This window comes from Girardinichthys multiradiatus, chromosome 8 (genome assembly GCF_021462225.1).
Source record: "Girardinichthys multiradiatus isolate DD_20200921_A chromosome 8, DD_fGirMul_XY1, whole genome shotgun sequence".
Lineage (NCBI taxonomy): Eukaryota > Metazoa > Chordata > Actinopteri > Cyprinodontiformes > Goodeidae > Girardinichthys > Girardinichthys multiradiatus.
The window spans coordinates 27912696-27931623 of NC_061801.1; the positions used below are offsets into that span (position 1 = coordinate 27912696).

The 18928-nt window shown below is 39.1% G+C and overlaps 1 protein-coding gene across 2 annotated transcripts; it reads left to right on the forward strand.

Annotated features, from left to right (window-relative positions):
- Positions 1-1250: 1250 nt before the first annotated feature.
- Positions 1251-14215, forward strand: cdc37l1 (cell division cycle 37-like 1). Of its 2 annotated transcripts, XR_007039365.1 has the most exons (8): positions 1251-1613; positions 6340-6639; positions 6746-6839; positions 7060-7175; positions 9444-9566; positions 9758-9928; positions 10429-10517; positions 13316-14215. XR_007039365.1 is itself a non-coding variant. In XM_047373200.1 (7 exons), exons 1-7 carry the CDS (start codon positions 1509-1511, stop codon positions 13433-13435), a joined length of 1029 nt encoding a protein of 342 aa, XP_047229156.1. In that variant the 5' UTR covers positions 1253-1508; the 3' UTR covers positions 13436-14215. The 2 variants fall into 2 exon arrangements, 1 of the variants encoding a protein (XP_047229156.1); XM_047373200.1 differs by lacking the exon at positions 10429-10517 and having other exon boundaries at positions 1253-1613.
- The last annotated feature ends 4713 nt before the right edge of the window (positions 14216-18928 follow it).

Here is an 18928-nt window from a genome sequence, read left to right on the forward strand (position 1 = left end):
TCTATTCTAAGTAACATTTTTTATCCATCCTTAATTTAAGAAAGTAAAGCAAACGTTCTTTTGACCTAAGAAAAACATTACAATACAATAAAATAGGATTTTTTTTTTTTCTGACCGAAAATCAATGGACTTGAGGCTAAACGTTTTAAGTTAAAATTTTATACTTTTAAATGACCCCTAACAATTTTGTCAGCAGTTAGCTAATATTTTTTAAACTCATTTTAGATGATACAGTAGACAGTTTTTACATGTACTTTCAAAGTGAGATCAGGGTCTCACTGATACTGTCAAACTCTGTCAGTCTACTCACTGATTCTTTTCTTTTTGGAAACCTTTCCTTTCACTCTTGCAGCTTTTCTTGTGACACAAATCACCCCTGACACTCATCTCCATGCACTTCACCCTGTCCACCCTCTCATAGTATTCAATTCAGTTCAAAAATACTTTATTCATACCCAAGGGAAATGAAATGTTGTTATAACTCATTTTATACATGTTTCTTCAAATAGCTGTTGTAGATGCTGATGGCTGTGGGCAGGAAGGATCTCCCATAGCAGTCTGTCTTACAGCAGATCTGAAGAAGCCTTTGACTGAAGAGACTCTGTTGTTGTAGACAGTCTCATGAAGAGGATGCTCAGGGTTTTCTATGATGTTCTTCATTTTATGAAGAATCTATCTTTGACCCCGGGTACTGAATCTCATCCAGTTCTATTCAAATGTCTTCGTCATTCACATGTGCCCAGTCTTCCTGCTTCAGCTGACCAGAAGAAATACTCTGGAAAGTAGAGAAGGAATAATCTGCTTTTCAGAGCATTCCTTCTGCTCGGACGATCTGTGCTACACTCCACCTGTCCACCTGCTCAGTCCTCACAAGATAAAACTAGTGATCACAATAAAAATACAAAACGACATTTTTAATATTAATATTACTGTTCTAAAGTACAGAAAATTATTGAAAATCCGGATCAAGTCAGATAACCTAGATAACTTTTGACTTGGCCTTAAAGCAGAGTGGTTTGATTAGACTTCTTCTTTTTTTTTTTTTTTTTCACGAGTCGCCACAGTGAATCGTCCCTCTACTGGCTTGATTGGGGTAATTGCACAAAATAAAATAGATAACCATTCTAGCTAAATCCCACCACAAAATGTTATTTAAAATAACTCCTGACCTAAGGAAGAATTTACTAGAAATAAATAGAATTCTGTAGAAACCTGTTACCATGTCACGTGGTATACGCGTTGCATCACGTGTCCAATACGTCATGTCCCAAAACAGCTGCAGCCTCCTTAGTTGGAGCAACGGTTCTTGTCATTGTTTGTAGCGCCGACATACTGTTCTTCTGAATCCTATTTTCTATTTTAACTCTTGGCTTCTCATGTCGCTATTCATATCTCATAGAGCCGTGTCTGGTAGCTGAATATAAAGAGGCAACACTGTGTGGGGTTCCTCAAACATAGCTAGCAACAGCTAGCAATTCCAAGCTACTCTGGGAATTGCTGTTGCAGCTATGGCGTGGGTGGGACACGGAGCTCCGTTTCATACAAACGATAAGCAGAATAGCGACGCAACTTCGCCGGTGACAGGTTTCTCTGGTGTCCATCCCAACCAACAGGTATTTAAGTTAATACTAATTATTAGCACATCTGTTAGCCTTTAACTTTAACCTAAGTCGGCTCACATGCTAGCAAGCTAACAGTCTTTTAGAGTGATTAAAGTGAGACAAAATTTACATTAAGGAGCTTGTTGGCTAAGGTCTGTTTTTGCGACATTTAATGGTCTATTTTTTTTTTTAGAACGGGCAAACAGCACGTAACAGAGTAAGTGTAGCTAACCTAAATCATAGAATGCGTTGCCCAATAAAATATGCTGTACTTTACTTTGATATTTGCCTAAACGTTCACACGTCACAAATATCACATATAAATTATGAGAAATCCGACAGAAGGTTGTATTCAGAAAGCGGATAATTGAGATTAGAATTTAGTATAGTCATCGCGCAGAGTTTCAAGCAAATTCGTCATCTCAGGTTCCTCCACACTCCAAATCATAACCACACATCTGTGTATGATAGCTGCAATCAACGAGAAAAGCTCTTGTTTCTTGACTGTAAAGTGAGCAAAACAACTCTCACCTTTTGCAAAATCTAGCATGTTTGTGATCATGAAAGCTAAAGGCCCACTTCAGTGCGTAATTTAAGTGAGTCAGCAGTTACTAAAACCAACAATGACATCATCATTTGTTGATGATTGGTTGACAGTTACTAGTTAACTTCTTTCTCCATTGTTACCTTGGTGATCTTTTCATGTCTGTGCCGTTTTATTCAACATTTTATCCAGCCCACATTTCTCTGTTCTGCATAAAGATGGCCTGTTATTAGAAATGCACTAACTAATCGCTCAGAGATTGGAATCAGCCCAATCAGTTCTTGGGTCTGTTCTGATCCAGATATGGAAAGCAAATCCTTTTTTTAACTATTCATTAAATGCATTATAACTAAGATGTGCCACCAATTTGGTTTTGTGAGAGACAGCAAGCTCCATTCGTAGCAGTGGCAGGAAGAAAGTGCCAAAGGGTGCCAGACAAGGCTGCTGCTGCTGTTTTGGGACGTTGATCATCCGAAAATGGGTTGTCATTCTCCATGTATTGTTCAAAGCTCTAGCCTGTTACTCGGTTGTTCGTTACAGATGACGATGCTGTTATTGGTTGTTCTTTAATAAACATTCTTAAACATAAATTCAAAGTCACTGCATTTTTTAAAGAAGAAAATATGGACAGACATACTTTTGTGACCTCTATTGCTCAATAGTCCATAGCTCTGTTTCATTCTGCATAATTTTGTGGTACTTAAATGGCTTTTTTTCTGTTTGTGTACATACTTTATGATTTATTTATGATAATCAGTTCGAGAAATACAACATAACCTCAAATTTTGCACATATCATAGCATCATTTTCTGTATGACGTTTTTGGCCCGTCCTACAAAAACTGGCTGCAGTTAATAGCGTGTACTCAGAACACATGACCATTCACCCCAGACAATGAATCTGATGTCAATGTGTAGGGTGTCTGTAAGTTTGGGTGTGCAAAACTCAAAAACAGATTCAAAAAAATGTATTTGACTGAAAGAGTAAAGCACATTTATTTGCCCAGATTACTTATTATTTCTGGATATGCAGAAAGTATTAACATGAAATGGTTGCCAAATGTGTGTTTGAATGCTGAACCCTGTTTAAAGTTTCAGTCAAAAAGCTTACTATGTGGTATTGATTACACAAAGGAGGTAAGAAGTAGTTGTAACATATACAAACAATAAAATAGGGCTATGTCAAAATTTTATTGTCCAGTAACAACAACAAAAAGGTTTAGCTTAACTAGACAATGAGCACCTAAAATAAATTTTTCAAAATGCCTTTTGAAAACTGCGCATGTTGCTACGATCACTGAGAATTCAGCATAAAGAGAGGAGTATCAAATCCATTCTAAGCGCCAAAGTAATTATTCTACCAAGAAAAACCTTTAAAACGTGGTAAAATATCTACAGAATTAATTTTTATAATTTCTTTGACACGTGGTACTTATTTAAATAACCAGCCTACCTGGCAACCCTGTAGGGCAAGTATTGGATGTTAAAACAGCCTATCATGGCTCAGCCTTAAAGAGATTTTCTAGTTGTTTTTTGTCTGAGAAGCCCAAAGCATACTGTGTTGGATACAGATACCTTGATATATAGCTTAGTTATCTTTTGCTGCAGTTTGCCTTATGTTGTCATATAATACTACAAGTATTACGTTGTATACGATTGACGATGTAGTCATAGGCTAACGTTAGCGGTTTATTTGTTTTTTATTCTTGTAGCTAAAACTACTGTGGCATGTAAAAATACTTAATAAAACACCTATGCTATTGTTATTGGTAGCATAGTTAGGTATGCAGTTTTATGCGTTTACAGTGCTCTACGTAACAACAGCATGGCAGCAATGACTTTGAACATTCACCTCAAGTGCCAACAGTGACCCTGTGGCATCCTCTGGCACCCTCGTGGCCAGGGACTTTCACAGAGTGCCAGTGTGTTTTCAAGTAATGATTTTTTTTATTTTCAGTGAGCAGCAATTCACAATAACCGCTCATGCTCTATAATAAACCAACTGTTTGTGCAATGACTCTTCGTCATCCTTTCAGCATAGTATACAGGTCCTTCTCAAAATATTAGCATATTGTGATAAAGTTCATTATTTTCCATAATGTCATGATGAAAATTTAACATTCATATATTTTAGATTCATTGCACACTAACTGAAATATTTAAGGTCTTTTATTGTCTTAATACGGATGATTTTGGCATACAGCTCATGAAAACCCAAAATTCTTATCTCACAAAATTAGCATATTATTAAAAGGGTCTCTAAACGAGCTATGAACCTAATCATCTGAATCAACGAGTTAACTCTAAACACCTGCAAAAGATTCCTGAGGCCTTTAAAACTCCCAGCCTGGTTCATCACACAAAACCCCAATCATGGGTAAGACTGCCGACCTGACTGCTGTCCAGAAGGCCACTATTGACACCCTCAAGCAAGAGGGTAAGACACAGAAAGAAATTTCTGAACGAATAGGCTGTTCCCAGAGTGCTGTATCAAGGCACCTCAGTGGGAAGTCTGTGGGAAGGAAAAAGTGTGGCAGAAAACGCTGCACAACGAGAAGAGGTGACCGGACCCTGAGGAAGATTGTGGAGAAGGGCCGATTCCAGACCTTGGGGGACCTGCGGAAGCAGTGGACTGAGTCTGGAGTAGAAACATCCAGAGCCACCGTGCACAGGCGTGTGCAGGAAATGGGCTACAGGTGCCGCATTCCCCAGGTCAAGCCACTTTTGAACCAGAAACAGCGGCAGAAGCGCCTGACCTGGGCTACAGAGAAGCAGCACTGGACTGTTGCTCAGTGGTCCAAAGTACTTTTTTCGGATGAAAGCAAATTCTGCATGTCATTCGGAAATCAAGGTGCCAGAGTCTGGAGGAAGACTGGGGAGAAGGAAATGCCAAAATGCCAGAAGTCCAGTGTCAAGTACCCACAGTCAGTGATGGTCTGGGGTGCCGTGTCAGCTGCTGGTGTTGGTCCACTGTGTTTTATCAAGGGCAGGGTCAATGCAGCTAGCTATCAGGAGATTTTGGAGCACTTCATGCTTCCATCTGCTGAAAAGCTTTATGGAGATGAAGATTTCATTTTTCAGCACGACTTGGCACCTGCTCACAGTGCCAAAACCACTGGTAAATGGTTTACTGACCATGGTATCACTGTGCTCAATTGGCCTGCCAACTCTCCTGACCTGAACCCCATAGAGAATCTGTTGGATATTGTGAAGAGAACGTTGAGAGACTCAAGACCCAACAATCTGGATGAGCTAAAGGCTGCTATCGAAGCATCCTGGGCCTCCATAAGACCTCAGCAGTGCCACAGGCTGATTGCCTCCATGCCACGCCGCATTGAAGCAGTCATTTCTGCAAAAGGATTCCCGACCAAGTATTGAGTGCATAACTGTACATGATTATTTGAAGGTTGATGTTTTTTGTATTAAAAACACTTTTCTTTTATTGGTCGGATGAAATATGCTAATTTTGTGAGATAGGAATTTTGGGTTTTCATGAGCTGTATGCCAAAATCATCCGTATTAAGACAATAAAAGACCTGAAATATTTCAGTTAGTGTGCAATGAATCTAAAATATATGAATGTTAAATTTTCATCATGACATTATGGAAAATAATGAACTTTATCACAATATGCTAATATTTTGAGAAGGACCTGTACATACACATAATGCTATTTATGACATAGTTTCCATCTCAAGTAAATACAGCCACCTTATGGGTCTAACTGTTTATTAAATTAAAACCAATAATGACATAATTATTTGAAAGTAATTATTGACTAACAGGCAATAGCTAATAACTATAATGACATTCCATTTGCCGATAATCAGCATTGGCTTCCACAAAAACAGCAGCAGCCGCAGTGGCAGCATGTTGAAGGCTTTTACATCTGGTCTGGCATCCTCACGGCACCCTGTACCTGCCACTGCCACGAATTGAGCTCAGCTCTGCTGGATTCTGTTGACACAACAACCAACAGCATACATGTTGATGTGTTTTTTGTGTTATCGGGTAAAACATAGGCAGCTATACTTTGATACATAAATGTAAATAATCTTTTAAATCCCTATTTTATTGAATTTATATTACTACAACTCCAGGAATCTGCACTACATTGTTTTTTTTTTCTCTCTCTCTTGTTATAGTCAAGAGAATATTTTTGCATAACTGTCCTCTCGTGTTGACCTTTGTCTAGACACCATCGTCCCTCCTTTGTGACTGCCCTATGGCATCTCTTTGCCAAACCCAGCAGCGTTGTGTGAAGGCCTCCATCGTCTCCAGTTGGAGGCTGGCGGAAGCGCAGGACCAACTGTGCTCTTTGGGGGTCCACAGCTCCGAGTCGCTGGAACAGGAACGTGCTCGGACCCTCGCCTGCCCGACAGAACTCACAAACACAGAGGAGGAGTGGCGTCGCAAGGAGAGCATGCTGGGAAGTCTGGAACCTAGCCGCAGTCCTGTCCTCGGTGCCACTGGAAGTTGGGACGTTTTTGATAAGGTATAAAGAAGAAATGTTTGTCATTCAGTTAAAAAACATTTTAAATTTACTTGTTCTACTCTGTACCTACTGTTTGTGTGTTGGTAAAATTGTTTTTTTCTTTTAGAGTATCATTAATTGTCAGGATCAGCCTGTGGAAATGGATCAGGAAAACTGCAAAACATTTCTTCAGAAGTATGAACAAGAGCTCAGGCATTTTGGTGAGCGAGGCTCTCACTACTAAACTTGTAGTTTTATTTTGAACTAAAGTATAATCCAATTTATGTTCTTGTTCAGGCTAACAAAGTTCAAATTATGGCAATCTTGTTTTAGTAATTTTGCTAGGATTTCTTGTATACTGAGAATGTTTAGACTACCTCATATTTAAATTTTGTGTTTTCGGCCTTCAAGTTTTGGTAAACCTTGAATTTCTTGTCTCAGGTATGTTACGGAGATGGGACGACAGTCAGCGCTTCCTCTCACACATGCCGCAGCTCATCTGTGAGGAAACGGCAAATTTTTTAGTCCTGTGGTGCATTCGATTACAGCAAGAAGGGGTAATGTGATAGTAGGATGAAGGTGGTGTTATTTTATCTTTCTAAACTTATAACTAAAAAGTGAATTAAACAAAGCCAAGCAGTTGCAAGTACTGCTAATATTTAGATTTGTGTATGTTTGGAACACATATGCATTGTGCGCAGTGCAGTGAAAAAATATTTACATACAGGCTTTGCTTTTTCTGTGGCACCTAGATGTAGCAAATACAAAATGCTGTTTTTAAATGATGATTTTGTTTAGTAAAGGGAAAAAAGCTAAGGCACCTGCATGGCCCCATATGATAACGTTTTTGCCCCTGTTGCTAAATCATGAATTACATAGGATTAACCACAGCTTTGGAAAGCTGAGTTGACCTTTAGTAACCATATCTTGGCCTAATTACTGCCACCTCTTCAAAAATCACTTAAATAAAACCTGTCTGACAAGATGAAGTAGGCTATAAGATCTCAAAAAGCAAAGCATGTCATCTTAAAAAAAAATTAACAAATGATTAAATCACATCCATCAGTCTGGAAAGGGTTACAAAGTTATTTGTGAGGCTTTAGGACTCCCGTGAACCAGAGTGGGAGTCAGCCTACCCAGACAACGTCAACAATTTATTCAGAACATCATCCCAAGCACTGTAGACCTAATTTCTTTAAGGCTAATGTCCACAATTGCACAGTAAGAAAGAGCCTGTACTAAATTATGCCAAAAAAACATCTTGATGATCCTTGGGAACACCTTGATCTGCTTTGGAAACTATGCTGTGGACTAACGAGACAAAGTGGAACATTTTGAATGGTATGCAGCATCCCGTTACATCTGATTTAAAAAGAACATCATACTGAAAGTCAGACGTGTTGGTTGTATAATAGACGCGTCCTGGAATCTGGAAAATCTGCCATAATAGATGGAACCATGAATTCTGCTTACTAATAACATCATGGGGGAGAATGTTTGGCTATCAGTTCAATACTTTCAGCTCAAGTGGATTTGGGTTATGCACAGGAATATGATCCAAGGTACACCAGCAGGTCTACCGTTAGAAGATAGCAATTACTTTTCACATAGGCCCAGGTTGATTTACATGCAGAATGTCTTCAACACCATGCATCTTTCAACAGCAATAAGATGTAGCTCGCACTGCAGTATACCGAATTACTTGCCTGAAACAATGTCAAGCTGAATGTCGTTATCACTGGTACTGGAGAAAAATCAGCTGACGTCCAAATGGCTACCTACAGCAGCCAATCTGCCCAAACTCTGTACATTGTATGAAATACAAGTTGGAGGAATCTCCCAACAGATGAGCACGCTGCATTCAGGTACAGCTGGGACAGTAGGTTGTGGAGATGTCAAAAAAAAAAAGTTCTTTATTCATTGAAAGAAATCCAACCAAATCTCCAGGCAGTTCTATATTTTTTGATTTTTCAGGTATGTTTCAGAAAATTAAAAAGATTCTTTGTTTGCTGGTGACTGAAAAAAGTTTTTGTTTTGGATTTTCCTTGATTGAAACGTACAGAAAAGATACCAAACCATGATTTTTTTTTTTGTGTGTGTACCAGTGCACCCCTATTTGTACTGAAACAATATCAGCTAATGTCCAAATCCAGCTGCCTGCAGCATTCAACTGTACTGTGAGGAGTCCCTCTGACCAGAGGAGATTTTCCAGATAATTATGCTTTTATGGATGATCAGTATATCTAAAATACAACAGTGAATGGAATAATGATAAAAGAATTCACAGTGATACAATATATTCAGATACAAACAAATACTGCAGAGGGGCTAAGACATAGCAGCAAAACATATTAAACATGATTACAGCTCTGTTTTTGACATAGCCAGGATTTGTTTCGTTTTATTATATATATATATATATATATATTTAATCTGGCCACAGACTGTAAATAGACAGGAAGTGGGTTCCAATGTTGAGTACCTCTCACATAGAGAGTACTTGGAGCAAAAGAGGTTTTTAGGAAAGAAAATCGGAGGCTGCTCTGGTAGATCTGCCATACCCTGCAGTTTATTAATACTATTGATGGATTGATTGAATTTTTTTAACATGTAAATTTCAAAGCATAAATTTGTATTTACCCTTTGCTTTACACAATAAAATCCAACACTCGTCTCTAACGGCCTGAAGCGTCATTGAGATTGTAGTCTTTCTAGTTTGCACACATCAGACAATATATTTTCTTCTTCTTGTCACAGTTTAGAAGGTCAAACGACAAACCTTGTCATAGGACCATTTTATGCTAACATTCTGTTTTGTCTTACAGAAAGAAGCATTGTTGGATCAGGTGGCGCATCAAGCGGTGGTTATGCAATTTATCTTAGAGATGGCCTCAAATTCTCAACAGGATCCCCGAGGTTGCTTCAGGCAGTTCTTCCACAAAGCCAAAGTAAGTTGCACACAGCTTAAATATTCTATGATGTGTCTGAGCTCCTGTGTTAGCCTTATACTGTAACTTTAATACAAGACGGCTTTCTAAATAAAGCCTTTTCAGCTTTATTTACAGTTTCTTTTTTTCATTTGTCTCACACAATTGCACCATTATGCCATGGTAATATTAGCGTTGTTGTTGCTGCGCAGGAGGGACAGGACGTCTACCTTGAAGTCTTCAGTGCAGAACTTGAGGTCTTCAAACAGAGAGTTAAAGAATATGCAGCTAAATGTAGAAATGATGCTTTGAACGTTGAGCAGCAGAATGATGGCAGAAGCTATAGACCTAACACCAGAGGAACAACAGACTTTACATCACAGGTAAGCGCTGTTGTGTTTTCCCTGGTGTCATTGAATCTTGTGATTTCTTGTAGTTATCCTGTTGAACTGATAAATGTCACTAAAAAGCAATTGTTAATGAGTTGGTGGCTGCGCATACTTAAAACATCTCCACTTGAGGCAGCACCTCATCTCTTACCCGGAGAGAACAGTCCACCCTTTTCCAACTGAGGACCATGGCCTCAGATTTAGAGGTGCTGATTCTCATCCCAGCCGCTTCACACCTGGCTGTGAACCACTCCAGTGAGAGTCAAAGATAGGGCTGAAGCCATTAATTTGATTAATTGATTAATGAAATCGTCAACTAATTTGGTAATTGAGTAATCGTTGTGTCCGAGCTACCACACCCTGTTGGCGGTTACACGTCTCGGAGCTCCTCCGGTCCTTGGTCCCCAGAAGCGATCACACACTCTATCTAAAGACTCTTAAATGAACGACTCTCATACAGTTTCTAACTTTCAGCTCCTTTAATCTAAATTTAGGCAGAGGAATGATTACAGAGATCAGCGCTGAGGCTCCCGTCTCGGACCGTCGCCATCTGTTAGAGGACGACGAAGAGCCTCAATAAAAGGTCACATATAGTTTCATATCTGGGACTCCAATGCAATGGATGTGCTCTCCCTCAGTGTTTATCAGTAGACTCTGTGTCACCATTGTGGTGTCTATCTGGTAGATTGTGTAGTAGCGGGTGTCCATCCTTAATCTAAGTGTGCTGTGGCTTTCTAATCAAACCAGTTATACCGGCTGCTCCACCATCAAACCCAGTGCCCCAGCCACAGGTCATTCATGACAACCCTTGGGCCATTTATCCTTGTAATGTGTGTCTGAGCATTCTTATCCAATTGTAACAAAAGGGAAACATTAGAACTTATGTTTTATATTACTATGGTATAAATGGAAAAAACAACTATGAGTCATATTAATAAAGGTTATTCCTAACAGTTGACTGGAGAAATACAGACTCTAAAACATGTAATTTGCTGAAAGAACAACCCACTCAGGGTTTTGTGAAGTTGGTGCTTGAAATAACATGCCCAAACGTTTTTCTACGAATCTACAAACTCAATTTAAATAATCATTATGTTAATATTTCTGTTTTTTAAACACAAGTGATAATGCTGGTCTACCTTTGCTGCTGGTTGAGTAAATCTTGGGTGGATTGTGACAAAACCAATATTTTTGGAATCTGTGAGATCTTTGCTTTCGGCGGACGTGATGGTTGTTTGTGTAGAAGCTACAGGGTGAACAGCTGAGACCAAGTTTTGTGGTGATGCCATTTTGTGGAGTTTGCTTTCTGCTTAAACGTTATTTAATGTTTTTTTGTTGTTGTTGTTTTTCAAAATGTAAACTTTTGTACATATTACATCCAAGATAAAACACCAGTTACCACTTCCAAATTTCTCTTTTATGTTTAAACATTTTTTTTTTTAAATCTGTGGAACTATTTTAACTTTCCCGCTTTTTTATTTTTAATTCTTTTTTCCATGATTTATGTCTTTGCTTTTGTGCAGTGACCTTGAGAGTCCTGAAAGGTGCCTACAAATAAAATATATTCACTCCTTAACAAATTTTGACACTTTAACAAATAGAAACATAAACTCTTTAATCCAAGGATTAAATTGGCATCTGTTGCTTTGTTGGCAAAGAGCTGCCTTCTTGGATTAGCTTCTCAAGGGCTTTGTTCTTCTGGAGTCCGGTCGGATAATCCCGTTTTTCCCAGCCGAACGGCTCCACCTCTGTCATACAGGCAGTGGATTTCAGTGCATCTCCACTAACTCACCTCTTTAACCTCTCTGGACACACTGCGATGCCATCCGTTTGGAAATCTCAAATGAAAAGAAACTATATTTAAATGAACTTGTTTCATTGAGTGAGTTTAAAACAACAGGATACAGCTGTTTTTTTTTTATTGATTTGTAATCGCTTTAAAACATCCAAATAAGGAGACCAAAGCCATAACAATAAAACCATATAAACACTCAAAAACATCACAAAAAACAAAATAACTGACTCATTTGAGTGTTGCTTATATTTTAATGACCGTTGATGTTTTATAATGTTTACAGTTTTTATTTGTATTGTATTTTAGTGTCATCTGCAACTTCTGCCACCTTGGCCAGGACACCCTTGTAAATGCGATTGTAAATTTCTGTGGGCCGTTCCTGTTTAAATAAACTGTACAAAATGCATCAAACTGAGTTATTAGTTATAAAAAGGTTATCTTTATATAAGAAGAGGAGCCCCTAACTGTTGGTTTCATAGAAATTAAAAGAGTTGAATATAAAACATGAAAAACATAATGTAGAAATGAATGTACTTTGTGGGAGAATTTTCAACTTTTAAAGAGTTTCCTTTGGCAAACCTTCAACTAACCAAATCACAATAATAAGCTAGTTTGCCACATTTTATTCAGGGAACTTTTTCATTGTAGTTTGAAAAGACTTTTGTGAGCGTGGTAGAGAATGGGGGCCACATCCCCCTCTGCGGGCCCCACAGCTTGATTAGCTGCCAAACATTTACTCAGCAATAGAAATCCTCTCTTTCTCAAGATGACTGAGCTTGTTGAAATTAAAACTGTTGAGCTGAGCTTCAGGCCCTGCCCCTTTCTGGCTGAGTGCAGGTCTGGGTGTGTCTCCCACCCTGGTGGCAGCAGCCTGTTTTCTCCAGGTGGAGATTGATTAAATGAATTGTTTGGAGGTACTCTCTAACACATGAGCTGCTGACGAGAGAGGTGCTGGAAAATGGACACTGCAGGACTGAGAAAGCTTCTTTCAAAGAAAGGAAGGAGCCGGTGAGCTGCACACTGTACTTGAATATATGTAGAAACTGATATTTAATACTTTAAATATAATTGTTTGATTTTTGGGTGTTTAATTTGGGATGTTATACTTAGTTTCAAGAATAATTTATAATCATTTAAAGGGCTAATTATTTTTGATCATAGTTAAATGTGGTTTATTGGGTTTTTGCTTAACCCTTTTGTGTTTTCTTTGTGTTAAAGGTTTTTCACCTATTGTGACCACCTCTGAACTTTAAAAATAAAGGAAAGGAGGAAAAGAAAAATTGTTTCTGGGTCATTGAGTGAAATCCAGTTTGAATCCTATTGAAGCAAGCTGCCTTTTCAAGTGGGGGAAACCTGCAGTTTAAACCCCAAAAAGTGGGAGCCACTTGACAAAAACTGGTCCTGCTTTTGGATTGTGATGTTTTAATTTCTTTATGGTGTCTCACATGACATTAGTTGTAGCTTGTCTCTGGTTGTATAAAACAATTCAGAGCTATATCTGTACATATGTTTTTGGTATCAACCTGTATAATATTTACATTTATTTAATGTCTTAGCTATTCATTCCTCTTGTTTGTGGCTTCTAGGAGGATGCTGAATACAAGATGAAGCACTGTTTAGAGGCTGAACTATGGACAAGTACAGGCAAATGGAAAAAGGAGGACACTACAGAAACGGAAGACATCCGGATGATGGAGATCTCATAAAGATTGTTTGCTCGACCCCTGCTTTTCTCCCATCTCAGTCACCTCTCTATGTACGAGCAGTCTGAGTTTGCAAGCCTACATCCAGCACTCCAGGCTGAAACGCCTCTGCATAGCAGGAATAAATGGAGACATGATCAGTGTTTGTGTTGCATCTTGCAGCAGAACTAAGAGGAAATATGTTGCTGATGACAAACGTTTTTTAAAAATTGCCTTTACCATTCGGCCCCTGCTGCAGTGTGTTTTGCCAGCTAGGAAATGCGTATGTTGTGCCATAGTGTAAACTTTTCTCTTTAAAGATGGAACTGATCTTTTGCACATTTTGTTCGGAAAGCAAAAAGGATCCAAAAAAAGGGCAAATTTGTGGGGCAAAAGGTAGGTGAAACAAATGCAATACCCGAGTCAGAACCAGGTTCAGAGAAACAATGTTGAAGTCTAAGAGAACCTTATCTTAAAGATCTGAAGCTTTGTGGTGTGTTTTAGTTGAAATATGGCTGGTAGCTAATAATGTGGGGGAAAATGCTTTATAATTAGGTTTATTATTAGCTTGTTTGTAGACAAATCTGTATGTCTAGGAGTTTCCCAGCTACCTGTACCTTATTGGTATTCACAGCATCATATTATATATTACAAATCATGTGCAGTATCGGCCTTCTCTAACTTCTCTTAAACAGTCAGATGTTTTTGCATTAGAATCATCTGCAAGGAGCAGCTAAAGGGAACATGTTAAATGGAGCAGTTTTTGCTGTAATGACCAGAGGAAAAATAAATAATGTGATTGCAGTTCATGGTATTTGTTTTCTCTAATCCCCAAATCTGAAAAGGCAGACCAGTAAATCTTTTGGTCAGGTTCTCTTCCACTCTCACCCCTGATCTCAGTGGTAAAGGTGTTGCACACAGTCCAGCTTAATGACCTCTTCAACTGGGTGCACTGCTGCACCTAAACAAGTGAAGAAGCATTTCAAGATGGCAATTATGAATTGAAAATGTTTGTCTTGTCTACTTTCACCACCAAAAGAGACCTGTTTTATGGTTCGTTTGGTGCTTTTTAAGATGGATAATTGGATATGCAGAATTACTTTAATTATGAGAGTGACATTAAATTGTTGATTTGAACACTTGTGCTGTGTGACCATCATGTCAGGATGCTTTAGATTGAACAGGCGAACGGCGGATGCTCTTCAAGAAGGGATTACCGGCATTAATTCCCCCTCAAAAAGTATTCCAGCATGCTGACCAAAGAGGTTTAGACTTAAAAGCCCATCAGTAAACTGAATTTAAACATTGTATATGATGTTTACATGCCAAGAAAATACAATATGCAGCGTATTGTAATTTTTCAGCATTCTCTACACAGGTACATTGCCTTGCAACATGTTATCACATTACAAGCACAGACCTGGATGTCTCTTTTTGGGATTGTGTGTGATGAACAAAGTAAAGTAGTGTAAGGCAAAAGACACATAAAAAATAGCAATCAAAAATCTTAAGTTTGTTTTCCCTAAGTGAGTATTTTGTGAACCACCCTTTGTTTCATATACACCTGCAAGTCTTGCACATAATGTCATGATGAAAATTTAACATTCACATATTTTAGATTCATTGCACACTAACTGAAATATTTCAGGTCTTTTATTGTCTTAATACGGATGATTTTGGCATACGGCTCATGAAAACCCAAAATTCCTATCTCACAAAATTAGCATATTTCATTCGACCAATAAAAGAAAAGTGTTTTTAATACAAAAAACGTCAACCTTCAAATAATCATGTACAGTTATGCACTCAATACTTGGTCGGGAATCCTTTGGCAGAAATGACTGCTTCAATGTGGCGTGGCATGGAGGCAATCAGCCTGTGGCACTGCTGAGGTCTTATGGAGGCCCAGGATGCTTCGATATCGGCCTTTAGCTCATCCAGAGTGTTGGGTCTTGAGTCTCTCAACGTTCTCTTCACAATATCCCACAGATTCTCTATGGGGTTCAGGTCAGGAGAGTTGGCAGGCCAATTGAGCACAGTGATACCATGGTCAGTAAACCATTTACCAGTGGTTTTGGCACTGTGAGCAGGTGCCAGGTCGTGCTGAAAAATGAAATCTTCATCTCCATAAAGCTTTTCAGCAGATGGAAGCATGAAGTGCTCCAAAATCTCCTGATAGCTAGCTGCATTGACCCTGCCCTTGATAAAACACAGTGGACCAACACCAGCAGCTGACATGGCACCCCAGACCATCACTGACTGTGGGTACTTGACACTGGACTTCTGGCATTTTGGCATTTCCTTCTCCCCAGTCTTCCTCCAGACTCTGGCACCTTGATTTCCGAATGACATGCAGAATTTGCTTTCATCCGAAAAAAGTACTTTGGACCACTGAGCAACAGTCCAGTGCTGCTTCTCTGTAGCCCAAGTCAGGCGCTTCTGCCGCTGTTTCTGGTTCAAAAATGGCTTGACCTGGGGAATGCGGCACCTGTAGCCCATTTCCTGCACACGCCTGTGCACGGTGGCTCTGGATGTTTCTACTCCAGACTCAGTCCACTGCTTCCGCAGGTCCCCCAAGGTCTGGAATCGGCCCTTCTCCACAATCTTCCTCAGGGTCCGGTCACCTTTTTTCGTTGTGCAGTGTTTTCTGCCACACTTTTTCCTTCCCACAGACTTCCCACTGAGGTGCCTTGATACAGCACTCTGGGAACAGCCTATTCGTTCAGAAATTTCTTTCTGTGTCTTACCCTCTTGCTTGAGGGTGTCAATAGTGGCCTTCTGGACAGCAGTCAGGTTGGCAGTTTTACCCATGATTGGGGTTTTGAGTGATGAACCAGGCTGGGAGTTTTAAAGGCCTCAGGAATCTTTTGCAGGTGTTTAGAGTTAACTCGTTGATTCAGATGATTAGGTTCATAGCTCGTTTAGAGACTCTTTTAATGATATGCTAATTTTGTGAGATAGGAATTTTGGGTTTTCATGAGCTGTATGCCAAAATCATCCGTATTAAGACAATAAAAGACCTGAAATATTTCAGTTAGTGTGCAATGAATCTAAAATATATGAATGTTAAATATTCATCATGACATTATGGAAAATAATGAAGTTTATCACAATATGCTAATATTTTGAGAAGGACCTGTAGAGGTTGCATTTTTTCCTTATTTACAGACTATCTAATGCAGTCAGATTAGATGGAGAATGTCAATGTCCATCACTTTTCAAGTCTTGCAACAGATTCTCAAATTGGATTACAGTCTAAACTTTGATTGGACCATTCTAATGCATGAATTTGGCTTGATGTGTGCATGTTTACGCTCATTGTCCAGCTGGAAGGGGAACCTCAGCAGCCTCATCCAGGTCTTCTTTCAGGATTTTCCTGCATTCAGCTCCATCAATCTTGAAATCAGCTCTGACCCTATGAAGGAAAATAGTCCCACTGTATGAGGCTGCATTAATGCTCTTCTCGCCCAGCCTGTATTTTTAGGTGGACATCCATGTCTTGGTAGCTTTCCATTTAATATTTTTTACTTTTTGGAATGACAGATTTAACAGTTCTGCAAGATGATTAAATGTCAGGATGTTGTTTTAAAACTTAACCCTTCTTCAGACGTCTCCCTGACCTGCCCTTGCTGTATTTCTTTTTGTTCATGCTCTCTGTTCACTAATTTTCTCTAAAAAACTTCTGAAGCCTTCACAGAACTGCTGAATTTATACTGAGATTAAGTTACAAACAGGTGGACTCTTGTTATTGATTAAATTAGTTCTGAAGGTAGTTGGATGCACTGGATTTTATTTAGGGGTGTTAGATTAAGGAGGGCTGTCTGCAATTGCAGACCACACTTTTCAGATCTGTATCTGTAAACTCAGCAATCATTCACTGCTATGTGTCGGTGTGTTATATGAGATCTAAATGAAATGCATCAAAGTTGGTAGCTGTGCTGTGACAAAACATGAAAAAAGTGAAGAGAAGTTAAACTTGCTGCTTTCACCAGATTAAATATTAAATTTTTCAGGAAACCTTTTAGTTTATTCAGCTAAGCAGGCTAGTAAAGGTCAGCTGTCCTTTTAATTTACAAAAACAAAAACTGCTCAGTCCTAAATGTGTTAACAGCAGACAGCATCCAGGTACTGTTGAGATTTTAAAGACATGACCGAAAGTTCTTCCTTTTCAGATAATGACTGTTCAAATAGTCTTTAATTTTAGCCGATCCACTGTGAATACTTTATAGTTATTGTGCAGTTGTCCCTGGTCAAGTATTCCTGATAGGAACCGATTATATTTGCCGGCTTGATCCTGAAAACAAGTTGCCAAGTGTTGAGGGCCAGTTACGTTTTCTGTGGCTTAAACAAAACATCTGCACAAAGTATCAGTGGTAGGTTGAGGGGGCTGCACTGCATTGGTTATTAACTTTCATTTTAATCATGTCTTTTATTGTCTTCATTTGTCATCACTCTGGAGCTTTTACCTCAGGGGGCTTTCATTTATCTGTTATCTTAAAAAGACTGCATCAAGCAATGTAAAAATCTGCTGGTTTTGCAGTGAGGGGGCGGGAATGTAATTTGTGACTCCAGCGACGCTGTCATCTCGCCACAATCCTTATTTCCTGCATCTGCTCTGCAATAAGCTGCTCTGAACCACTTCATACAGAAAAAAGCAACATAACGAATACCAAGGTGCATTAAGGCCTGAGAATGGGCTGTGATCCGATTTATTATTGCTGTCTGATAGCTCTTTGACATAAAGGCAAAACTAATTAAGTCACATGAATCCTGATGATTCAATACATTTAATAGTTTGACTCATGGGTTCCTGTTACAAAGCAATTGTTCTGCTTGTGAGAGTAGCATTCATACATTTTCATATACATTCAGGTTAATGAGATGATTGCTTATGAATTAGTTAATGGGGTGATGTGATTTTAGCTTTAATCAGATTACACTGATTGGCTAATGATAGGATGCAGAAATTCATGGCTCATTCTGTGCTGTTTCTATATTTTTTCCACACTATGACAACTCAGCTATGCAAGACAGGTTTTGCTCCTGAAATTGTTTTCATAAACCTGTTCAATTCAATTCAGTTTATTTATGTAGCGCCAATTCACAACACATGTTGTCTCAAGGTACTTCACAACAGTCAGGTACATACATTCCAATTAGTCCTAACCACTGAACAGTGCAGTCAGAGTTAGTTATTTATTCAAATTGGATAAAAAGTTTTTCTATCTAAGGAAACCCAGCAGATTGCATCCAGTCAGTGACTTGCAGCATTCCGTCCTCCCAGATGAGCATGTAGAGACAGTAGACAGTCACTGGCGTTGACTTTGCAGCAATCCCTCATACTGAGCATGCATGTAGCGACAGGAAGAAACCTCCAGCAGAACCAGGCTCAGTGTGAGCAGCCATCTGCCACAACCGACTGGGGGTTTGAGAGAACAGAGCAGAGACACAAAGAAGCACTGATCCAGAAGTACTTTCAATGGGAAGGAAAAGTAAATGTTAATGGATGTAGCTCCT